The sequence below is a fragment of the Haemorhous mexicanus genome, chromosome Z (genome assembly GCF_027477595.1).
Source record: "Haemorhous mexicanus isolate bHaeMex1 chromosome Z, bHaeMex1.pri, whole genome shotgun sequence".
Classification (NCBI taxonomy): Eukaryota; Metazoa; Chordata; class Aves; order Passeriformes; family Fringillidae; genus Haemorhous; species Haemorhous mexicanus.
In genome coordinates this window covers 68,227,249-68,253,163 of record NC_082381.1, presented here as the reverse complement: position 1 = coordinate 68,253,163, position 25,915 = coordinate 68,227,249, and the positions used below count along the sequence as shown (strand labels likewise).

Below are 25,915 nucleotides of genomic sequence, written 5' to 3'. Positions count from 1 at the left end.
GAACTTGCTAGTAAAGTTTGGCCTAAAATGATGGGATTGTTTGGAAGCTGTTGAGACGTATTCCTTTCTGCTATTTTTTTTTGCTGTGGGGCAGCATCCTTATGTTAAAGGATAACAAAATAGGACACAATTCTAAATTGGTGAAGTAGCATTTTTATTTTTCTTTCTGTAAGTTGACATGTTCTCATGCCTGTGGTACTTGCAAAGTGACTGTAATGTAACAGAGGATAGAAGCAGACAGTGTGGAAACAATATTTCTCATTCCTCAAGGTGAAGTACTCCCGTGGTTCTGATGATAGCTGTAAGTCTCAAAACAAAGAGACTCAAACTGAGTTGAATGACACTGCTGACTTACAGGCATTGGAGCAGGGTGGGGAAACATAGTTTTTCCAGATCTCTGGTGGGAATGAACATTCCTCCACATTTATTTATTTATTGAAGTTTTTTTAAGTTCTGCAACGCAAAAGTATCTAGCAAGAATTTTTCTGAACACACAACTGAGTACTTTTGTGTTGGATGTTGCATTGCTACTTCTGCTCTCTTACAGTTTTAGGTTTGAAAGCAACTGCTGTTTTACTGACCTGAAACTTTAAATGGTTTGACCACCACAATTGGCTTTGACACATGCTGCTGAGTATTTGTAACTCTGGTTTTTAGTCAGAATTTCTTGTACATTCATGTGAAACCAGATGTGTTACTGTAAAATGCACTTTTGTCCTGTGGAGGCAGATGGGAATGTGGACTTTGATATTTTTTACCAAACCTTACCTGTTAGTATTCTTGCAGTCTCTCCCTTGTTCTGATAAATGGCGATTTAAATTGTTCTGGCTTCACTGGTGTGACGTGGGCATTGCGTTTGCTTACCTCTTCTGTACCCTTCCACAATGGACTGATGATTTTTAGCATCAACTCTGTTGTCACATCAGTAAAGCTAGAAAGTATTGGTTTTTTTCTTTTCTTTTATCACAGTATGCCCAATTGTGTACATATGTATCTATCCACTTCTATCAGATTTTTAATAAAGTAATAATACAGTAAGATCATTGCATCTATCAAGAATTTTCTTTCATGGTGTTGTGGAGATTAAGAAACTAGGTAAGTGCTCGAGTTGACCCAATGTCACTTGAGTAAAAGGTATAAAAATCAGCAGGAGATTGTTTAACTGCTACTCTCTCATGGATGCATTTAACCTCTTGATCATTGCAGAATAGCCGCAATTATGTGGTACAATGGAAGGTACTCAGTATTTGGTCAGTTAAATTCAGAAATGATGGTTGACTTTGTAAGCATGGAATAATTTCATAGTAATACTATACACTTGGCTAATCACAGATTCCTTTTGCTATCTGTTGAGTTGTCTATTTGAGAGAGGATGAAGGTGGTAAGAAACTAAGTTGAATTATGAGATTGCCTACTGTCAGAACTCAGGACATCCCTCTGGGAGTCTGGAGTTCCTGGGACCCTTGCCAGGGGGCTCGGAGACCCTGGCACACAGCCCAGAACACCAACGGGTTCGATTACGAACCATGGAACAACTTACCACCTTTACAGAAAGAGATAAAAGCCACAATAGTGTAAATAGTGTAAGAATAAAATAATTAGAGTGTAAATGTAGGTTTTAGGATTTTTGGTATAGGGATTTCTGGGGACAAAATGGAGGGATTTGGGCGTGTCTAGCCTTTCTTCTTCTTCTTCTCTGCCTCCATCTTCACTGGTGATGGTGGTAGTTTTAGATTGGTCTAGAGTAGAAACCTACTGTCTAATATAGGTGATAGGTATTGGAAAATAACTGTAAATATTGTACATGTAGTTTGTAGTATATAAAGATAACACCACCCTGGGGGCAGGCAGAGTGCCTCTGACTGTCCTGCCGAACGGATCTCGGCTGGACAGGGAGAAAGAATTTTATAGATAAGATACAATAAACAACCTTGAGACCGAGAAATGAAGAGCTCTGACTCCTTCTTCAAGGGATGGGCTGGGAAAAGAGACTTTCAAACTTTTCTTGGGGTCACTCTGACCAGCTAGAGAGAGAGAGACCCCAACAGCCTACTGTAAATGAGGGAGAAGAAAAATCAAGTTAAGTAAGAGAACTAGCCTACAGTGAAGCTGGATCTCAGTGTATTTCATTATTCTCATGAAAATTTTTCTTTCCACTAAGAGAATATCCTGAACAAACATTCCTAGCATGAAGTTGCTTTTCCAGAAAGTTGTAACTGTGAATAAATCTTCGTGGTATGCTTGTTATATGTCCTCTACCTATTAAATATGGGGTTGCAACTAGTGATCATTAGGAGAACATTCCCTTTTATTCCAGACTTCCTTACTTTGCTGTTTTGTAATAGAACTTTTGTCCATAGGGAGTCAAGACTTCAGCGAGGTAAACTATTTTCTGAATTAATTTGAGTGTTGAAAGGCTTAACTATTGCTCTCTAATGAAGTAGAGTGTTTTTGTGAGGCAGCTGGACCATGTATAGTGGAAAGTATTGAATCTTGTAGTGGAAGAAGCAGCCAAAACACATTAAGAAAAATTATGTGTCCTTAAGAGAAAGTATATTAATATATTATCTCATTGAGAAAACACCGCATTATTGCAAGTGTTGAGATTAAATGCTTCTAAAAAGGAAAATGGGATGTCAGAATAAAGGAGACTAGATGCATCATTGTTCAGAGTGATCTCAAAACAAGAACTTAAACCTTGCCAAAGTTTGATAATTTTGGTTGGAGTAGAGCTTGCCTACTACTGATTTCACTTGAGAATCAAACTTCTAAATGTCTAACGGATTATTCTAAATGTAATTGCTATTACTGTTTTGCCATGAGTTTTTTTAAAAGAATTTGGTTCCTTTTCCATTTACAGCATGTGAAATATTCCACTGAGCTGAAAAGCCTCAACTCAGAGGGGTTTTTATTTGTTCTCTGAAAACATAGCTATATGTGTGGAACTTCAAATTCTAAGATTAAAACTGGTGTAGCTTCTGTATTAGCCAATTAGGCTGTCTTTGGGGAGATACTGAGACAAATAGTTCAGCAACTTTTGAAAAAAAAGGAGAACATTATATATGTATTTCAGTTCTTGTTGAAAGGAGACCCATGAGAGATTCAGACTGTACTCATGATGTGCTTGTCTTCTCAGAAAGAAATTTCTTTTATATTATTGTGTAATTATGGAAGATGTAGTGAATTGGAGGGCTGGCTGCCTTTTTTAATTTGGTGATCTAGCTATGCCTTTTGATGGAGTAAGAAACACAGTATTTGATGGAAAAGGCAAAATGGATGAAGCTGGCATGTCTATTGTGAACCGTCTTCTTATATATGTTCTGTCACTGAAAGGGGAATTTATTAACTTCTTTAAGTAATTTATTTGAAAAATTGGTTTTCTTCTGCAACAGTTATTTTTCTTGTAATATATTCATGAGGGTTTGATTACACAAGGTAATAAATCAGCCCCTCAGAATGAGTGGTGAACCCAGAAACAAGTTGGTGCAAGTACGATTTTGTCCGGCAGGTGCTGAGAGGACCCGGTGTGTAGCCACGCTCTCCACGGAACGTGTCCATTCCTGCCTGTGTAATGGGAACTGTTGGCAAGGCACACCTGCTTGCATGGGATTAAGTACTTTGTTTTCAAGAACCTTAAAATACAAGTAACAGAATCAGTAATGTTTTCTTTTATTAAGAAACAGCAGCAGTCAACCATAGTTCTTTAAATGTAATAAATTGTTGCACACATCTGCTGTGGTTTGCAACTTTTATCAGCTCTAGAAGTAGAGAATTAGAGTTTTGCTAACTGAGGAATCTTGAATTTTCCCTGCTTGTGATCTGTATCCTTAGTAATATACAGTGAGAATAATAAACTGTCTCTTAATGCGTTGCTGGACCTGGTAGTTGGAGTGCATCTCGGACAGTCAGGAAGCCAGCATGGCTAACCTGAATGTGTGCTTGTGTAATGTGGTGAAGTGGAACACAAATTAAATGGCGCTCTATCAATCCATGCAGTGATTATTGCCCAAAAGTCCTTACTTCTAAAGCATAGAAGAGATGTAAATGGCGTAATGCACTTTGTGTGTGGGAGTAGGATTGTTATACTGAAGGAGGATAGAGGAAAAAACTGGTGAGAACTCAGGGTTTTATTGTCAGGCTAGCAATGCCTTCTCAGTGCTGGAGACTCAGAGGTGCCTTGAAAACATTTGGCTGGCGGAGTATGTCTGCTTACTTCTGGGAAGTAGTGGGTTAACATGTTGCACCCTGAAAGGGAGCTGTTGGTTTCACATGGAGCATTTATTCTTTACTTTTTATAGGCCCTCTGAAGGGACATAAGGCAAATGTATACAGGAGCATAAATGGCTATATAGATGAAATAGTGTAACCTTTCCACTTTAAATAGTAAAAATATGTATTGCTTAGTGTCTAAAATTGTATATGAATTTCTGGGCCTTGTTAGTAGTTGATTATGATGTTGGGAATGTAACTTGATTCTTTTAGATTCATTAGTTTCTCAGAATTTCAATGTATGTTAATAATTATTAATAAATTGGCTTTATCAATTTCAAATTTAGACACGGCAACTTTAGCCCCTAAAACTCTAAAGTGTGAGAATTGCTTTCTCAATTTCTTAAAGTAATGTGCAACTTCATATGATATCATTGCATAGCTTCTGTGGGTAAATAAAGTCTTGGAAAATAAATAATGAAAACTGAGTGGTGCATTTTCATTACCCCGTTCAAGTAGTTTGTGATAAAGCTGGCCTATATTCCTGCACTGAGTGAATATCTCAAATACGCTTTCCTGTTAATACTGAAACAACAACCTTTGCTGTGGTTGTGTGAGACAATAGTTGAAAAATATATTGCAGAGCTAGAGTTCTGTTTTCTAGTGTAGATGTACAGCCTGAGAAGATATATGCAGCTTCAGGTTTCAGCATCGCTTATCTCAGTGATGGTGTTAAGTGTTGGTCTGTCAATTTTTACTGCTAATTTTGATGAAATGTCTCACTTCTGGTGCTGTAGCCAATTTCAGTGGCACTTCACAGATAACAAAACTTCCAGAACTTGAAGGAACAAGAGGCCGATGGATAGAATTGTTTCCATAGCCTTTTTCTCCTCAGATAACATTAAAGACATTGCATTAAAGAAAATTCTTGGGTTGTGTAAAAGTACAGAGTGATACTATAAGGTTTTGACTTACTTAAGATGGCTAGATTTTGTCTGTATAAAATTCTTAAAAGGTAATCTTCATCTTGTTTCACTTCCTTTTTGTTTCACTTCTGTCAGATTGATTAAAAAAAATAAATGCTCATCTCCCATCTCCCAGCACCACACGTGGATTTTGCTTTTATGTTTCTGTGACATCCTGTGATGATGATCTGGTTTCCAGTAAGATTCTAATGAAATCCCTTTTCCCCAAAGCATTGTGGAGTGACAGTATGAATGGTTCGGTGTGGATATATATGTATGGGACAGTTGAAAACTTCTGTGTAATGTATTTTGAGATTTTTTGTGTATGTAATAGAAAAAAGAAGGTACTGTGTCTGCATAGTGTGTTTAAAATTCAGTGTAAAATACTCAGTGTAAAATTCCTTTAGGAACTGAAATTGTTTTCAGATTATTACAGAACAGGAATGTTATCTAGATTATTTCTTAATCATATGCAGAGTATGATTTTTTTGGAACACAAAGGTGGCTCAATTTATTTTATGACCATTCAGAAAAATAAACTTGAGCTCCTTTGTGGAACTGTAATGTTGCCTTCCTTTGGTAGTTTATTCTTTAAACTACTACAGAAGCACAGAATAATGTGGCTGGGAAGGGACACACAAGGATTATTTAATCCAACTCCTGATCTTGTGCAGGACACCCCAGGAGTCACACCATGTGCCTGAGTACATTGTCCAAACACTTGAACTCTATCAGGCTGTTGCCGTGACCACTTCCCTGGGGCGACTGTTCCAGTGCCCAGCCACCCTCTGGGTGAGGAAAGTTTTTCTAATATCCAGCCTAAACCCTCCCTGATAGCTTCATGCCTTTTCCTCAAGTCCTGTTAGTGGTCTTGAGACTGAAGAGATTGGTACTTGTCCCTCTGCTTCCTCTTGTGAGGACATTGTAGACTCTCTCCTCAGTCTCCTCCAGGGTGAGTCGACCAAGTGACCTCAGCTGCTCTGGCTTTCCCTCCAGACTCTTCACCATCTTTGTTGCCCTCCTTTGGACACTCTCTAATGGCTTTCTGTCTTTTTTATACTGTAACACCCAAAACTGCCCCCAGCACTCGAGGCTGCCCCAGTGCAGCTCAGAGCCGAGCAGGACAATCCCCTCCCTTGCCCAGCTGGTGATGCTGTCCGTGAATCCCATGGGACATGAGTGGCCCTCCTGGCTGCCAGGGCACTGCTGGCTCATGTTCAACTTGCCATTGACCAGGGCCCCCAGATCCATTACTGTGGGGCTGCTCTCCATTCAAAACCACAAAAGCAGTGTTTGCAGTAATTTGTTTCAAACCCATTGTAACTACAACATCCAGGGGAACATGCTGAGGTATACTCTTAACAGTTCTCTCATCTCTAATGTGCTTATAGAAAGGCTGCATATGAAGTAATGTTAATCACTTCCAGTTATCTATAGTTGTAGTTCACTTAACTTGACTTTTGAAATTATGGCAGTTAACATACTTTAATTTTTCTAGTAAGTTAGTTGAATAGCTTATCAGTGGGCAAAAATATGATGAAAAGCACCCTTTTTACCTGTGCTGTAAAAAAGTTCCTGTTACTTTGGGTAGCAGGTTATGAGAATGTAAGGCAATTATTTCATTGCTTGTTATCTATTCTAAGCATATGAATTCTCACATTTAGGAAGAAAATAATTATTTTTAAAATTCAGTGATGCTGTCTGGATGCTGTAGAGTATTTAAGGTATAGGAAATAGCCCTGACAAAGATAGATTTAGGGGCAGAGTACAAATGAGTTTTTTCATGGTGCATAATTAATATGATTTATCATATGCTACCACCATGTGTAGTATGAGAGTGGCAGCCACACATGGGATATGTGTATGCATAAAATTAAATTTAAATTAAATCTGCATTGTAAAACTCTAGTTACATATTCATATATAGTTTTGCATGCTTAGGTTTTATCTGGTTGATTGGCTGATTTCAGTAATTACAGCAATTTCTAAATTTTCTTGTTTTGTCAGTATTATTTTTAAAGTGAAGCTGTATGATTAATGCAAAAAAGTGGCAGTTGAATGAAGATAAAAACTTGCTAGATTTATGTAATTGTCCTGAAAACTATCTTCTACCATGTTTCTTTGCAGCTTTAAATAAACATGGCTTAGGAGTATGTGTCTAAATTAATTCTGAAACATCCTTCACATTTAATCAGGTCAAATACTTCATTTATAGGGGAGAAAAATTTTTGGCAAAATTGGAGGTTGATTACTGTTCTCCTAAAATAATTTTGCCTTCCCTGATAGGGGAAGGGAAAAAGTTTTTTTCATTCACTCTATGTGTTTTATTTTGTGGTGCACGTACAACTGAGTTGTGCCTCTCTGCTACAAGTGATGTGAAAGAATATGTGAGGAATTTTGCTGTATTTTGTATATATAAATATATGGATAATTATATCAAAACATTTCCAAGAGCATGGATTTTTCTTCAAAAACACAAATTCTAATATACCACAATCTTACCTACCATGGTTTTGATGGTGAAATAATAATCGGAAAATAATGAAAGCCTCCAGAAAAAACTTTGCTATATGCATTTTTAAACATGAAGATGCACTTTTGGCAATAACTAAAGAGATTCATAAATTGTAAGAAAAGTCAGTGGATGCTTTCCTTCTTATGTGCAAACATCTGCCTTTCAGTTCCTTCCAATACCACCTTTATAAAATGTAGCACAAGCCTAGGAAAATGCCACTTCTAGAACTGATAGTGAATGCACTTTTCACTGAATGATAGTTTCATACTCTTCTATATGGGATTTAACTCATCTTCCACTGGAAGGCAGTCTTCTCTTTGTTTCTTTCTTCTGCCTTCCAGTATTACTTAGGTAGCTGTACCAATGACCTTCAGGATATTGCAAAACATGTTACACTTGCACTCTGGAGTTGGATAGTTTCTTCATGCTTGTACATCTCTGCTCTTTGTCTGCCTATAATCCTTTCTGTAATTTGTTTCGCTATGAAATTGTAGCTTCTGTGATACTTGAGGTGTTTTGTTAGGTTGTGGACTTTTTGCATCTGTGCCTGTCAGTGACCCATTGCTTGTTAGTATGACTTTCTTAGGCTGTTGTTCCAGTACTGACCTCCAAGCTAGATCATGGGGTACTTTGAATTCATACATACAGAGTTAAATACACAGGCTGAAATGAGTGTTGGACTAAAGCTAACGACACTTCAGTGTTACTTACCTCTAAAGGAACTGATAAATTGAGCACTAGGAGATTTTGTATTTCAGTGATTAAAATAAAACGTGTGCAGTATGTACAAAGATTGGGTGTAAAAATGCAAACAGCCTTTGCAGCTGAAACTTGCAGTGTGTCATGAAAGACAAATGGTAAGATTTTGCCTCTCATCCTTGAAACTTGACAGTCTTTGGTTAATTAATTTTTGCCACCCTTACTGGAAGCATGCAACAGCATTTGGATTGTCATTCATTTGCCTGTGTTGCTTTTGGAAACAGAAACACAGAAGAGATTCTGTGTGAGTTTGTCCCACTCATGCAAATGAATGGGACAAAGTTTTAAAGTGTTATAAGAAGAAAGAAAATGACATTTTGAAATGGAAAAGGGAAAGCAGGAATATTAGGTGGAATCCACAGGAGATTAGGTAACATTTTTTCCCTTTGTTTCAAGCAGGTGAAGGAATCTAGTCACTTTACAGTTTGATTCTGTAAAGCAAAATTTTTCATTAGGGTCAGCATGCTGCTTAAAGAGATACTACTCTTGAAAAATGAATTTAGGAGGGATGAGTAGCATTTGTTACAGAGGAAGGCAGGATGGTCACATATCCTGTTCTGGCCTACAGATTTGTAAATCTATCAGTGTGTTTGATTTTCCTTGTCTCCCTCTTGTGGAACTGGAGTTTTAGTCAGTATGAATGTCTCCTTTCTTAACTGAAGTACTGCTCTAATCCTGTTACTGAAGTCTGTAATGGCTAAGTTTTAAGCCATTGACCAGATGTGATGGATGCATTTGGAGCTGGAGAAATGGAGGGAAGAGGAAACATGTTTAGTTAATGTTACTATGTAACTTAGAAATTGACTGCTTTTTAGGACAATACAGTTGGAAGTATCAGAGAATGCTTAATAGCAGAAATGATATATTTTTAATTGTAACAACTGTAAATCAATAACTTTAATGCATTTCAGTTATATGAAGAAGAGTTGAGGGTTGGGGGCAGGGAATACAGCAGCCTTTTCTTTCTCTGTTCCTCAGATAAGCTGTTACTACTCAGCGTTATCCTTTCAGCAATCCTTCATTTTTTTTTGTTCTGAATGCCTTTGCTCCTGGCAGGTTTTACTATTATGGAATGTACATGGACTACTTCTCAAAAAGATGCAATATGACAGGAAATCAATATTTCTTTTCATACTAGATTTAAGGGTGTGATTGTCATAGCCTCATCTTAGAATGTTAATGGGTGAATAGCTGATAGTATGGTGACAGCTTTGGGGATGGGGGGGGGGGGGTGGGAATCACTGATCTGTTTAACCAGCAGCTTGGCAGATTTGAAAACTCCCACTGCCGTTTTGCTCCTTAAAATCTGTGCTTTCAGACATAACCTTTAAGGATCAAGCACCTAGTTTTTGACGGAGACGAGTTTTACTTGCACCAGTCGGGTTAGCTGAGCTGATGAGAGGCCCTCGGGCGACAAGCCCAAGGTCACAGCCAGACCTGCTGGCCGCGGTGCCCGCACCCCTGAGACAATCCGTCCTCTCTCCGCGGGTTCTCCGCAGCCGCACTTGGGAATCCAGTGGGGCGCGGCTTCTTGCACGGTGCCGTTATAGCACTATTGCAGTTCCATCCTGCAAGTAAAGGAAAACTCGTTCTTGGTGGCTCTGGCGCCCCGGGTTGCCGAACGGCAGCGGGGGCACGGCGGCGCTGCGGGAGCGGCCGCCGGACTGCGCCCCGAAGTTGCCGGGTCGCGCACCTCGCGCGGTCACGTGCGGCGGCGGCGCCAATCGGCGCGGGCGTGATGTCAGCGCTCGGCAGCTGCGGGGATGCGGAGCGGGGTCCGGGCGGTCCGGCATGGCCAGGCGGCGCCGCGCGGCGTGAGGGCGGCGGAGCGCCGGCATGGACGAGCCGGGCATCCTGCGGAGGCGCGGGCTGCAGGTATGGGCGGGGCGCGGCGCGGCGCAGCGCCCGCGGGCAGTGCGCGCTCCCCGCAGTTGGGAAGTTGCCCTCCTCACCTGCGGTGGGGCGCGGTGCCGGCGGGCGCGGCGGCGGGGGGACACCTGTGGGCGGGCGGGCGGGCGGGGCGCGGCGGCGGCGGCGGCCGGGCTGCCCGGCGCGAGGGCGGGCGGCGGGCTCCGGGCTCGTCCGCGGAGCCGGCGGTGCAGCTCGTGCCCGGGAGCTTCCCGAGGAGCCGGGAGCAGCGGCGGCGGCGGTGTAGTTCTCCCCGCCAGTCGCGCTTTGGGCCGGGCAGCGGACGGGCATTACCGGGGGGTGAAAGTTTGGCGGGGCTCGGCTCTCCGGCGCACTTTGTTGAAAGGCGGAGCGGGCGCGTCTTCCTTTCCTGGGCGGCTTTGGGCTGACTTTTCCGCTGGCGTCCCTTAACTTTAGAAAATGCTGTGTCCCACATAGAGCGAGAGTTATGGCACAATGTTGGTACCGTATGTTGTTTGAACCCAAGACTCGAACCGTATACCCTTCTAGGATAATGCATAAGCCGCTAAAATAATTAAAATGCGCGCACTTATATCCTATCCATTGGCAGAAAGTGTCTTAATAAAGAATATGTGACTACAGCCGAATAGACGGTGTAGTTACTTTTTTAAGGTTTCACCAAAATGGAGCACCACCTCAAACTACATCATTACGGCCCATTGTTCAGAAAGCCCCTTTTCTTAAGTAGCTCTCAGCGATGAATGTACTTCCTTTCTTTTGTTTTCCTCCACATCTGCAATTTCAATGGGAGGAGGGTGAAAAGGAAAGTCTCCATACATTTGGGATCATTATTCTTAGGTAGTATAAACCTTCATAAAGCTTTTAGCATTCGCTGAACTTACACAGTTCTGAACTTTTTAGTAAGACACCCTTTTTGATCAGTGCTTTCAACTTGGTGCTGATCCAGTGCCACAGTTTCTGTTAGATAGGTATACAAGTCGAATCTCTAGCATATGTTATGTAGCATATGGAAGTCCTGAAATTATCTTGGGCCTTTTAAAGAATCCACTAACTTTTCTTTAACTTTTTGTATGATAACACTTGCCTGTGGAAAGTGAGTAACTTTCATAAAAAAGTAACTTCAGTCAGTCCTTGTATCTTAAATATTTTCTATCAGTTGATAGCCAAGTGGGGGGGAGAATCTCTGCTGCAGGTTGAGACTGTGGATAACAGCTTTTAAAGGATATAAAGGTTTCAGGAGGTATATCTTTGTAGTGAAACCGGATTTCCTTCTCTTAAACCTGCTCTAATGCATTTAGTAGTGTAAACCGGATTTCTTCCTTTTGAATTGAACTGTAGTCTGGTCTGATTAAGTTATAACTTAAACCTTTGTGTGAAAGAAACGTGTTGAGTTCTGCAGATGTTATTTTTATTTTATTTTCTGTAACTTTACAAAACAATTTTGAATGAATACCAAAAATATTTTACAGCTATTTACGGTCTCCAATTGAAAGTTATACAGTGACTAATCCAAGTAGCAGAGGGGCCTATTTGCACTTGGCAGTGCATGCAGTTTTTGAAGATGTGCACTTTATGACTGTCCTTAGCTTCTGGTCCTAGAACGGAGAAAATCAGCTAGTGGTCAGAAGTGTTAAAATTGACATACTATCATTTAGAAAAAGATGGGAGGGGTAGAAATGCTGTTTACACTTAAGTTGTATTCATTAAACCACTTAAGTGAATCTGTCTTTATATTGTCCTCTCGCTCCCGTTATGTTCTTCTCTTGCTTTGTTTCTGTCTTCATCTGTGTTCATGCAAGTAGCCTAGAGACTGGTGTGATGAACTTGTGAGCTGGAAAGCAGGTTATATGACAAGGAGTGTAGCTGCTGTTTGAAGTTTTGTTAATAAATATTAAGTGTCTGAGTTGTTTACTTTGTTGACCTTTTGATTTTACAGTACATTCCAAAATAGTGACTTAGTTATTTTATAGTCATAGTATATGTTTTTACCATAAAAAAACCCCAACCCTAAATAACTCTCCGCTCTTTGTTTTCTGTGAGAGTAATCCATGTATTTTGCCCCTTCTTCTTTTTTGTATGTTATTGATGCTTTCTTGTAAAGACTATTGAGTATATTCTGAAAGAAATAAACAAAAACCACAAGAAAATAAAAAAAACCCCAAAACCCCCCAAAAAACCCTCCAAATGAAAAAACACCCACCTCCCCATTCAAATAGCAAAATAATGACCCCCAAAAATCAGCAGGGAAAAAGAAAAGGAAATTTTGTGAGTTAAGACTGTTCTGATATACTTGTGATCTTCAATATAAGGTCAGATAACTTTATGTAACTTTGTCAGTTCTGTTGTTTAGAAGTAGAAATGTTAAAAGCAGGTAAATCTGCTTAAAAGCTGTGTGCTTTCTTAGGTGAAGGGGCATTTAAATTAAACTGAGTATACAATGATAAATAGCGTATGAGTAAATTAAAAGCAAAGTTGGTGTAACTGCTGGTTTTCTTTTTCTTTGTACGCAGTTTGCTTCAAAGCTTGATTTACAGGACACACAAACCATTTCCTTTTAGATGGGAACCTGATGTAGTTGTGTTTAGTGCCTTGTACCATCGTGCTGTGTTTAAAAAAAAGCCAGGAAGCAGCTTGAATTGAATCTCAAAATACAAGACTTAAGTAAATATGTAGACTTGGATAAATCTTGTTTCAGCTTGATATGTAAAAGATTTTCTGTTGAGGCTTCTGAGAGAAATGGAGCCTTTAATTGGTTGCAGCCTGAATACACTTATCTACTTAATCAACCACTTCTTGTGTGTAGTTGTGTGTTTGTATTCATAGAAGAATAAAGTCATCTGAATCTGTAGTATATGCTCCTTTTCAGTGAGCAGATTCTGAAGGTTTAATTGCAAAGAACACATTTTTGGTGAGAAACATCAGGATAAAATTAATAATTTCTTTCAACTTCTACGTTTTTAAAGTGCAGTTTAGTATAGATTGAAATAACAATTTCTTGCAAATAAATTTGAAAAAGGTGAAAACTTCTTGCACATTATTAATTACATTCTTAATTGCACTCTGCTAACAGCCTATGTTCGTAGTTGTTTGACTAAGCAGTGTACTTTGTATTGCCATGAACTAACGACTCTGAACCCAGATGATGGATGGTAAAGGTAGCACATATTTCCCTGAATCTGTAAGGATGTGGGAATGTGAGATAAACCTTACTGCCAGAAGCAGCCAGCTTCAGTCATACTTCCAGTGCCGATTAAGCTTTCACTTTGTCAGACAGATGCTTTGGGCCTTCACTTTTCTTTTTGCTAATTTCAATTTGCCTTTAAGTGGCTTGTAAATAGTGTCTTGTAAATCTTTGGGTAATTACATGAGCTTTTTTAATTAGACTTGCAGAGAAATTGACCAACAGTAGAGAAAGCAGCTGTACATGAAACCTCTCAAATGTCAAAAGAAAATGCTGTGTTTATTTCTTTTCTTCTCTCTAGGTATATGTACACTTTTTTTTTTCAATGCAGGAAAATTTTCATAGGGAATCTAATCCTTTAAATTCAGAGTTACTGCACTGCATTGTTTGTAGTGATATGATTATAGTCAACGTGGAAAATTCCACTTGGAAATCTAATGCATGCATTGATTTGAGGGGGGAATGGGTATGAGGTAAAAATAATTTAATCAACAAAATTCAGACTTACTGCTGTAGAAATGGAAGTAGGTAATGTAAAGGAAAATGTAGTGTAAATAGAAAGTTGATATTTTTGTGGATTTGAGAAAATCAATTTATACTAATTTCTTGTGTTTCTGGAAAAGATGGCAAGGGGCACAGTCATTATGTAGTCTTGACTACTCCTTTCTTCTGTCTTCAGTACAGGAAAACAGTTATTTTTATAGATAGATGTTTTGAAATGGGGGTACATAAGTTGTCGAGACCTTTGCAAAAAGTCATACCTTACAGACTTTCTTAAGTGCTTGCTTATTGGCTCAACTGGAAGTGCATTTACTGAGAAATCAGAAAGAATGGAAAGAACTTCATGAAAAAAAGGCCTTATTCACAACTCCTTAGCAGGTGAGATTTCTTTGGAGTAGAAGGTTTAATGAAAAGAATTCTTTCTGAAATACTGAAAATTGATGTGTGAAGTAAAAGGGTATCTTGGAAGCCACACTCTATAGGAGAGGAAAGGAGAGGGGTAGGCTGTAACTATCTGTTTTCTAAATGCAGTTTGTGTTTGGGTGGTCTGTTGAGGAAAAAAAAAATAGAAGTTGAAGATCATTAGTTGGAATTTGGCCTGGTGTCTCTTGCAAAGTGAAGAAAAAAGGGTGTAAAAGTCAGTCTTACAGATGAGGTTCTGGAAGGGTTCTTAATTTTCACTGGTTTGAATACATACATGTGTGTGTCAGTGTTCTTCTCTAGGCTAGAGACCTTATCCATTGTTTCTGCTGGTGTTTCTAGATTAGTGGAAATGGTTTTACAGTATCAAAGAGGAGTTGTGTAGCTGTGAATCAGGTCTGATGTATCGCTCTGCCTCTCAGTGTGTGTGTGGAAGAAAAATTTTATGGAGGGCGTGGAACCAGAGAAGAATTTAAAACAAACAAGCAAACGTTGCAGTTTGCAGTGGATTCAGATTAATCAGTTAAGAAGCAGACAGATATAACACTTCTGGTGTTGTATGGGAGTAGCTGTGTGTCTGCGCACTGCATTAATGCCCTGCTTAGTAGTTGTGCCCAGACGTGCCTGAAAGGGGCCACACTTGCTAACTAAGCATCTCTACATTTACTAAAACCTCAAAAATTTTGGAGTAATTGAGCTACTCAGAACTACTTAAATCGTGACACCTGTTCTTTCCTTTTATGAGTGCATTGTATGAGCAACATACATACATGTAAAATGTAAAAAAACCCTAAATTTTTTGGTGGTGTTTTTTGTTGTTGTTGTTGTTGTTTTTTCTTTTTCTGGATAGAGCCATGTTTATTTTTGAGTCATTCTATACACTGTTATAGAAAACAGGGCATCTTAGGTACTAGGAGATACCTGAAGTTAAAATAGATGGTTTCTTGGCTTAAATAGTGATAGGCAGTGATAGCTGCTGTTAGAAAGCAAAAGACCAGCCTTCTGAGAGAAGAGATACAGAGATACAGAACATATTTCCTCTCCATCTTAGCTGTCACTTGTGCAGGCCTAATAGAGTGTACAATCTCTTGATCAGTTTATTCACCTCTACTTTCCAGACATTCATGCATTGTTACGTGTTTGTCAGGTCCTCTAAAACACTTCGCGTCAGACATGTTTTGCCATTTGAGCTGTGCAAGCTTTTCTGAAAGGGTTAATCATTCTGATTAACAACCCCCCGCCTCCCACTCTGTCTTTGCTTTTCTGTATATTCTGGTCACTTTATTTCAGAGTACAATATCAAAAAAGGAAAAGAGAGCACCATGCTGCATTCCGAGCTAAAATATTTGGCGTGGGACCGAACTTGGTGCCTGTAGCCCATATCACACTTCTTACTAATGCCTTCTGATAATTGTAGCAACATTTCTTGGTAAAGTCTGCAATATGTCACAGAGCTGACTGACTGTTTTGTATTAGGTTTAGAAGATGAAACATAAACTTAATATTTTTTTGTGTCAAATCCTTTGGTGAGCTCAGTGTTAATGTTTATAATGATTTGAACAGATCTCAGTTGTGTTCTAAGGATCATAAAATCAAGCAGCTTTGGCATCCTCTGTGTACTCCTTAGCTCCTATTTCTGTGTCACTTGGCTTATCGCCAATTTAAATTTGTTTTTTTTTCTTTCCCTGTTTTGTTGGTAACAGTAGGAATAATAGCTGCATGAAGGACAGTAGCTTATTGAAACAGGATTTTTTTATAAAGTTCTGTGAAATGTCCTTGGTTTGACAATTGGTTTTACTTACTTTGTCACAACTAATGAAACTAGTAATTGTCTGTATTTTCTTTTCAAATCTTTTGTAAGGAAAAGATTATTTTCAAATATTTTCAAATCTTTTGAAATTGATGCAGTTTTGATTGTGGTGCTGGTTCATGTGTCATATTTCACATAATGACTTTAGATTTGCTTTAACCAACTGATAAACTACGTTTGCTTTAAAAGTCGAAAGTTTTAGGTTTGTTAAGTTAGCAATTTTCTCAAAGTTGCCCACAGGCTTTGAGATGCTAATAATTCCTTCTATTAGATTGAGGCAATATTGGCTTCAAATTGCTTGTAACAGTACCAGTTATTCATTTGAACATTAAAATTACATAAAAATAAGTTACTGCTGTGATTTCAAAGCAGAACATTCAATTCCACAATTTCATAATTGTTTTTGATCTTGTTTTCTTGGCTTTACTTTTTTCCCTATACATGTAGGCCTAACTTCTCCAATGCTAAACTTATTCTCTGTCAGATCCTTGCTTCATCCAATGTAAATCAGAAAATCATTGCCTTCTGTCAGCAGCTCTTGCTTTCTGTAATCTTATTCAATTACCTTGTCTCAGTTTGTAATTTGTGTTCCTCCTGGATTCCCTGAGCCCCTTCATTCAAGTCCCCTTGATTTTAGGTCTGAAGTTTACTGCTTCTCAGTGGCATACAGCAGCTGGGATTAGAGACAAAAAGGATGCTTGCACTCGCTGTTTTTGCCCTTGATAAAAAACAACCTCTTCAGAGACTTTAGAAACTAAATTCCAGGTTTTTACAGTGCTTGTTTTATTTGGAGTACTTTGTCCTTTTTGAAATTCCTTTGTTTTGTGTGTATATGCTTGGCTTAATTTCATAAGGATGTTAAGTAACACTTCTGTGACATCTTATTATCCTCCCCAACCAAGACATTGTTTCAAATCAACAAACATGCACATTGAAAAATATTAGAAGTTTAGGTTTTCCGGTCAGAAATAGGAGATCTAGTTTTAGCAGCACAATGTAAAAAATTCTGTCCTTATCTGGGTTCTGAAAAATAAAATGTTGCAAGTGATCAAATCTGAAGAAAATGTTCTAGTAATCAAACTTACAATCTAATTAAACTAATAGATGGTCCGTGGTTAGAACATGGGCTTGTGGTAACTGGTAGTTTCTGTTATGCAACAGTACATGTTTTTCTGAATTTCACTTTCAGCTGTCTGGAACCTGGAAATAGTTCAGAATATCTGCCCTGTAGAATTGACTGAAGTGCATTGATATGTTTTGTGGAAATAATGTCATGTCTTCTGATAATATTTAGTCCTAGAAAGCTATAGCTTGAAATGTGCATGTTTCTGCATGTGTTTTGTGTATTTGAATATTTTTGGCATTCTCTACAGATAAATCATGTTCTATCAAATACAGAAACATATCTGAAGATTTTTGTCAGCTAATATAGATTCCTCTCCTGTCCCTCAGTGTAACTTTCTCTTTCTATGTGAAAAGTAAGGAAAATGTGCTAAGTGTATGAAGTGTGTGCTTGCTTTAACTTCTGAGTTCTTTTGATGTGAAAAGGGTTTTTTAAGGTATTTTACCACTTTGCTTTAAATTATGCCACTAGAAGAGTACCATTTCAGTTGCTTTAAAAAAACCTAGTGGTATGTGCCCAAGTTCTGCAGATACATTAGGGGAATTCAGCAGTCAGAATTTGTGTGCAGAAGAACCTGGAAGTATTCCCCAAACTCTTATGTTGTATGAATACAACACTCATGGGTATGTCTGGAAAATTTAGGTTATGAGTGGAAAATTGATTTTAGGACTTCAGTGCCCCTTGGGAATCCAGCTTTTTAGTTTTAAATTACTTCATATATTTTTTTTTTGAGATTTTAGTAAGTGTTGAGAAGTTCAATAAGGATAGAATAATACAAATGAAAAATTAGAGCAAATGTTTGTGACAAGAGTAAGAGCTACATTTCATGTTACTATGATTCTATATTCATATGCTGGTCTCTTCCAGTTCTTCAAGACAGAGTGGTGTATTTGTGTTTTAACACTGAAGAGTATCACAGTTTATTGGGTGTGAGCAAAGTACTGGTCAAGTATGGTGTATTATTAGACTTACAATGATAAATGGAAGGCTTTAAAATTCAAGCATAAGAGCATTTTCATATTTGTTACTTTAGTCATGAGTATTTGCTGCTGTCTGGAGGCAACAGTTCAAAATCGTTTTTAGGACAGGGTAGGCAAAATCTGCAAATTTTTTGGGTTGGTTGGCAGCAGAGAAGATTTGAGGTTGAGCATATCTCATCTCAACCTCAGTAATGGCCCCTCCTCAAGTGACTTGAGGAGGGGCTATTACTATGCAGTACATGCTTTGTTTTGTGGTCATGATAAGAGATTTAATCCTTAACAAATGTATTTGTATGAGGTAACTGTAGAGACCTCATTGCATATGACTGATCTTCTGAAGAGACTAGTGCCTGCTAGACTGGAGCAGCATCTTTACTGACTGTTAAGTTTCTTCACTGTAATTTCTCAAATAGTAGTTGTCTTTCTTGCTCTTAGGACTTTGCATTGCTTTACTCCTCATATTTCAGCACATATTTTTTTCGTTGAGTCTTTGGAATTTGTTTTATGTTGCATGCAATTTGCCTAACCAGTAATGCCAACTTTTTTTTTCTCCTTTTTGTCTTCTGGCATTCTTTCTTACATTCTCCTTATGGTCACAGCAAAATGCTAGTCTTATCTGATTCAGATTGCAGCTCAGGACTGGAATATTTTTGAGCATTTGTGAGAAGACTTTGGAACTGATTTTTTTGTCTGTGTTCAGGGGTTTTAGAGTAGAATAACAAGAGAACAACCACCTTTTTTTGTGCATGCATTTTGTTTTCTACATTTCTGTTCTTGTGTATTTATTTGTGTATGCTTAGGGCTGATGTCCCTTAATGGTTCCTGTAGCACCTTATGCTGCTTCCTTTATTTTAAGAGGAAGAATGGAAGCTTCCAGTTAGTTTTTTAGCACTGCTGCAAAATGTAGTAGTGTATGCTTTTTGATTGCCCGTTTCACCCTAAAGACACCTTCAATTATTTCAATATTATTTCTTTCTGATGTGAAGGCCATCTGACAAATCAATACTAACCTCTTCTGATGCTGAATCCAGTAATGCTGGTCTGGCTTATAGGTTTCTGAGGTGTGTTTTCTGAAGTGTGTTTTCCTGTCTTCAGGCTCTCAGAAGATACATTGGGAAGATTTAGTCACTTTTAAATGGATGGGTTTCTGCAAAGGAGCTATTCTATAAAAAAAGGTCTTATTTAAAGCACCCATTTTTCATGTGTGTTCTCTCTAGTACCACTGAGGAAATGCAGTAATCAATGAGGATCCTGTCAAAAAATTAGTTCTTGCCCTTTTCTTCTTCAAAATGGCCCAGTGTTCTTAGTTCAAATGCTGTAATGATTGTCTTCTTAGAACTGGATGTGGTTAGGGAGAAGAGAGGAGTGCCATAACTAGGAGTGCTCATGGGAGAGTGTCTGGCACACTGATGTGTTAGACTGCCAAGCAATTTCAGCAAACATGTTAGTTACACATTTTTGTTACTCAGTATTTAACATCTGTTGCTGTGCTGCAAGAGTGGGATTCAGAAATTTACCTGAGATGATTTTTTCATCTGCCTGTGCTTTCTGTTGCTAACAGCTTAATTGCTGCAAGATGCGTTCCTGGCCTTTGGTTTGTGTTCTGTTTGGGAGAGATTTCAAGGGTTTGTTTTCTTACTGTTCAAAATTGAAACTGCACATGTGTGTTGCTTTTTAGTGACACAATATCTTGCCTTGGCTGGAAGGATTGTCATTTGTGCCATATTGTGACATTGTTTGTCAAATAACTGACAAACAGTTATGACTGTTTTTTAAATTCCATAACTATGTAGAAATCTTTCTTACTTAACTGTGCATTTTCTCTGCTGTGAGATGCCTCTGAAGCAGAAAGAGCTTTCCTGATCAGCCTATAAAGCTTGGCTCAGAGCCTAGTTAAGTATTACACCGAAATTCAAATTTTGGGGCAGTGGACATCAGCAAGAAATGAACATCTTAGTAGTTAAAAACCAAGCCAAATCAATGTATCCCCCCCCCCCACCCCACCCCAGTAAATCCCAAACAATTTCACACTTGCTTGAATCTAAAGCAAGAGATTTAGGAGAGAAAAGGACTGTGTGTTGTAATTTATAACATGATCCTGCCTCCACACTTGGCACACTGATTTGCCTACTGTCTGCTGCTCTGTTTTACAAAAACGAGTAATTTGAATTCAGCGTACTTCGAAGTCATGGAGACTGCGACGCAGGATTATACTGCGTTGTTTGCTACCTCTTGTACTAGCACAAGGGCTTGGAGACATTTTTGGATTATACTATTCTATCAGAAGGGTAAGTTCCAAGCTTCTGAACACCTGCTGGGCTGTCTTTGCCTAAATTGATTCTCATCGTTTCATCATCAATCCTGTTGCATTATTTGCATGTCACCTTGAGTAATTCAGCTTTTCCACATTGTATACTCTTTAGGTGTAGGTGAATTTTCAGTATCATGGCATTTACGCAGAATGTGTTCTGCTGTCTAGTTTTGTGAATTTTTGTGGGAACAGAATGTGTACAGCCTCCCTCCCTCTCTGCATATCCCTGCTACCTCTATCTCTTATGAAGTATCAAATTGTTGTAATAAGTTGAATTAATCTTTATGAGAAAAAGGCCCTCAGTGCCCGTAAGGACTACTTTTTCCCTTCTTCTTGATTATGAAAAGCTAATTAACCAATCTGCACCTGTAACACTGAAAATTTGAATAATTTACCTTTTGAGTCTCCCTAGATCTTTTATTTTTTCCTCTTTCCTTTTTCCTTTCCTTTTCCTCTCATGTTATTGCTGAAACAGGAATAGCATTTCATTATCTCTTTGGTAAGTTGAAACACAGAGAAACTTATTTGTACAAGACTTCAAGGCTACTGGTGACCTTACAGGAGATAAGACATAACCTTATAACAGATAGAATGTAATAAAACAGAGATGTCAGAATTTTATCTACTAACACACTTCAAGGATTAAGTATGAAATGATCATAATATCTGGATGGACCCAGTCTAATCACCAGTAGCTTTTATCAAGCAGATATCTGATAGAGATGGCCTTGGTGTTGTTCACAGATCTGTTCAGCAGGTAACGTGCCAGGAGGCTGTGCATAGGAAGAAATACTGATGCTGATGTAGCATGCTGACTTTCTGAATGGTGTCATATAATTAATAGAAACATAGCTGGGTTATATGGTAAATTAGTGTTGCAGTGCTTCTGTTAAAGGTTTTAGTAGTGTGAAATGACTTGATTGTGTAGCCATCCCACAATATTTACTGCTTCCTTTGCTATATCCTAAAAGTATTGAGCTATCAGAAATTGAATGGCATTCTTTGTTGCTGATATCTTGGTCCTTTTGAGGCAAGAAAGAAAGAAAAACAAAAATCAGACTAAACACATCACATTCTAACACATAATTTTTGTTCCTAATTTTCTTATTTGCTTTGTCCTTTCTTTCATTTTTGCTGTACCCTCACAGCTGTATTTACATAGCCCTCCTAAATAGATGAATTACAGTAGAATAACGTTTTAACATTGCAGTAGAAAGAAAGAAAAAAGGAATCTTCAGAGCAGTTAAAAATATACAGTGTAGTGGTTTGGTAGTTGAACAGAACAGCTGCATCTAGTGTGAGACACTATACAACAGGAGGTAGATTGCCATGTAAAGAAAATTAACAAAAAGTTTAGATACAGTCTTAGCTATGACAGCAGGTCTTGGCCGTAAGTTTTGCTGTAGCTATTGCTAAACTCAAATGGCAGGATGCTCAGTCATCTCTATAGGATACCTCTATATTTCAGTCACCTCTATAAGACACTTAAAGGTGTGTCAGGGACTTGATGGGACTTTGGTGCAGATGTATCTTGAGATAGCCCAGGGCTAATCTTGTGGGATGAAGCATGTTTAGAACGAACATGGTTTGAGGGTGTGTGAGGAGATGCTCTTCAGTATGACACTCACTAATGTAAAAACTTCAAAATAACCTTGTCAGCATAAGATTTGCCCAGCTTGATGTGTATGGAGTTATGTCTGTGAATTATTTTTACTTCAGTGCTAAATACTTGCAGATCTCTCAGAGACCAGCTATGGTGTTTGTTGGTGAATTCAACTCCTCAGTGTGGAAGTTTTTGCCACTTGTTTTTCAGATCTTGGTCTGGCAACTAATAAAAATAGAGAGGAAAAAAAGAGGTCTGTGACTGCTTCAGTCTGGAGGTAGAAATCTCTTCAGATAAGACTGCATGCTTGTGTCACTTGCTATTCTTGCTTTTCTCTTGATACTGTTGTTTTCATGAGCGCTGTCACACAGTGAATGGTAGCTGCTCTTAATGGAAACTGCTTCTGGTATCAGTATTGGAGCCTATACATAGCTGAATTAGCTACCAGCCTCTTCAGCCAAAAGCATATTTTCTCCTCACAGCTATTTTCAGGCCTCTGTGACTTCAGAAATAAACTACGTGCAATACTTGTTGCTTCGGTCTGTGTTGCTTTTTTTGTTTTGTGGGGTGTGTTTTTGGTTTTATGTGGGTTTTTTTGTTTTGTTTTGTTTTTTCTAACCCCAAGATGAGTGTTTCCCACAGGATTATTTCTTGGGTTACTCACCTGTTAAATGAAATAAGTCTGTCTCTTTCTGCTCCCATGCCAATTTTCTGCATGCCACCTAACTAAAATACTAAAATACTAAAATACCTTACACGGAATTATTTAGGATCCTTCAGTTTTGCATTTAGCTGTCCTTGTTGACATGAATCATGTTTCCTTTTGCAAGGATTTAGTTTTCTGACAGTAGTTTTATTATGTCAGCTTCTAATTGCAACTTACTGCTTCCTCTCTAAAGGACATTCATCCTTCAAGGGTATCATGAAGCCACTGTATATACTTTACTGGTAATAACTGCAGTGACTGTGAATGCTTAAGTCTTTTCAGCATGTAGGGTTTTGTTGTTGTTAATGGTTTGGTGTTTTTTTTTTTTTTTTTTTTGGTTTTTCTTTCCCCTCCCAAGGAAAAGATTGCTGTGTCTCTATGACATTGACTCTGGTTTGTCTGCCCTTATTAGACAATCCTGTATGGAGCAGTACCTACTGCTGACATTGGCAGAAGGTGTCTGTTTTTATCAGCTGAAATGCAATACTAAAGAACATGACATTATGATGCAAAATCTTTATGCTATAGTCTAATGTCTCTAATGTCTTCAAATGCTCTATATCTAATTTTTCCATAGTGAAAGAACCAGCTTCTTTCCAGCTTTTTTTAATCTCATGTTGATCTTAGTTGAACCTTCACATATCCTGATGATAAAGTATCATCCCTACATGGGATGATATCACATGAAGTCTACCCTGACTGTTTTGGGCTAAAAAGTGAACTGTTAATATAGTCTCGTTCAGGATGTTGTACTGGCTGGTGTGCTTGAAGGCACAACCCACATAAACATTTAATAGTCTGAGCTTTGACTTTCCTTTTTCATAGGAGTAATCACATCAATTTAGGTATACATTTTTGCTTCTGAAATGGTATTGGTGCTATATTGGGGTTTTTTTACATGTGTTAACTGTGTTTGTGCCAGCTCTCAACTGCTTCTGGAAAGCATTCTGAAGGAGAGACAGGAAAGAAAGAAAACAGTGAATGAAGGAAGAAGAATTCCATGTTTCTCGGTTAAGTACAGGATCCCATGTTAGATTAACTAATAACCAGAATATGGGAGAAAGTAGAGCCTCTGAAGTTCAGCACCTTTGCTAGCTAATGTTCAGGTTAAGCTGACTCTACTTCTCCTTTCCAAACTGTGACAGAAAGGATACCCTTTTCAAGCATCTGTTGGTAATAATATAAAATTTGATGTTAGATTACAATGGCAAGAGCATTGAGAATTTTTAAAAGAAGTTGTTAAAGAAGAAGTGTAAAGGTCTTCTTTACCTTCTTCTTTACCTTCTGTCCATTGTACTTACAGCTGATTTTAGTCCATCACAACAGTAATGGAATGTTACTGAAGTACATTGCCATCAGCAGAACAGTCTTCTGCAATTGTAACCAAGTGTTAGGCAAGTGTTTGATAACTACTTTTTCTGTAATGCTAGTTCTATTGATTAGAGCTAGTTTGCACTACTGCTGTTGTGGATATGGTGAATTATGATGTTATCCTCCTATGGTGGCTGTAATCTTTGATTATTTCCACTGGATCTTTTTTGAGTTACCGGGCTGGTTCTGTTGTGTGGTGTCGTGCCAGAAGCAGAAGTCTTTTTATTAAGGAGGTGTAAAAAACTCTTTTATAAAAATGCTTTTTGAAAAACAAGTCTTGAGATCTTGAAAAATATTTGAGTAGCATTGTATTTTCATTTAAAAAATGCTGTGAATATCTTTTCAGAAATAGGAGCAGGTCTGTCTTATATTTTTAAAATACTGTGACTTTTTTTTCCCGGGGAAGACTCTTAGGAGAATTGTGTATTGGTTCTGAAAGAAAAAGAAAAAAATAAGAAAGAAAAAATAAGTTTTTTAAATTTTCATCCTCTGATTCCTGTGATTAGAAGGAGGCTCTTCACCCATATCTTCTCCCCTTCAGACACATACCTGAAATAACAGACTGAAAAGTTCGTACTTAATACAGCAATGAGGGGCTTTCAAAATTGGAAAGTTTCTGGAGAGATTGATGCAGTGTATTTGAAGTGTCTTGGGGAAGAAACTAAATGTTGCACTTCTGTCTCTTGGATATTAAGGAGGTAGAGGATTTGGAACCAGTATCTCATATCCCGGAAAAATCTCTTGTGGTATTGCACATGTAATGAAGACTATCAGTTTTAGGTTATTTTTCAAATGAATGCTCTTTCAGGTTTGCTTTCTAAGAGAAAATACTTACCTTTCACCTGTGTGAGCCTGGTCTTTCTCAGTTTTCTCAGGCAAGGACATTAATCTCTATAAGGTAAAAGTCTCTAGAATTTAAGGTGATTATTGCAGGTTTGGGTAGAGAATATGAATCTAAAAAATCTTATTTTGCTAGAGGAGATTTTGATGTTTGTGTTGTAACATAAATCCAGTTGGATTGGGGTTTTTGTGTTTAATTGCATAAGTTGATACAGAAAATGTAAGATAATATGTATACTTTGGGAAAGTGAAATTATTGTTTAATTTTAATGTGTGTATCTGAAAGTGAAGTAGGAATGTGTACATGTGTGTATATGTGGATTTATAGGAGACAGCATTATTAAATGTGTGTGAATAATACATATAGAAAAGACTCGAGAGGCTGCTTTTTAAAGCAAATGCTTAATTTTCTTTCTGATATATGTACAGTGGTATTACTTAAATTGATGTAATAAAGCTTTTTCAAAGTTAGTGAAAATACAGTTCAGTTAAATACTCTCCCTCTCCCTTCTCCAACATCTTCCATTCCATCCCCTCCATGATCCATTGTCCCCCTTTCCTCTGTTCTTCCTCTCCTTTCTTCATTCACTGTCAGGAAGGGACGCCTCAGAAGAGTCATTTCAGCTCAGCACGCCACCGTCAGAGACTAGTGGAACCATCAGCTACAAAAGTGAGTGCCTTTCTTGAAGGACCATTTCTAAAATGGAATATTGTATCAGCAGAGGATTTGT

General features: G+C 38.2%; 1 protein-coding gene across 6 annotated transcripts in view; it reads left to right on the top strand.

Moving 5' to 3' along the window:
• MAST4 (microtubule associated serine/threonine kinase family member 4) overlaps positions 1–25,915 on the top strand; it is a 281,672-nt gene that overhangs the window by 87,817 nt on the left and 167,940 nt on the right. For 2 of the 6 annotated variants that reach the window (XM_059836508.1, XM_059836510.1), the window contains exon 4: positions 25,780–25,854. The exons of 2 other annotated variants lie outside the window; for them this stretch is intronic. In XM_059836508.1, coding sequence (XP_059692491.1) covers positions 25,780–25,854 — 75 coding nt within the window. Of the gene's footprint in view, positions 1–10,269; positions 10,324–25,779; positions 25,855–25,915 lie in introns of those variants that run through there. 2 more of the 6 variants (XM_059836515.1, XM_059836512.1) reach the window with 1 other exon arrangement.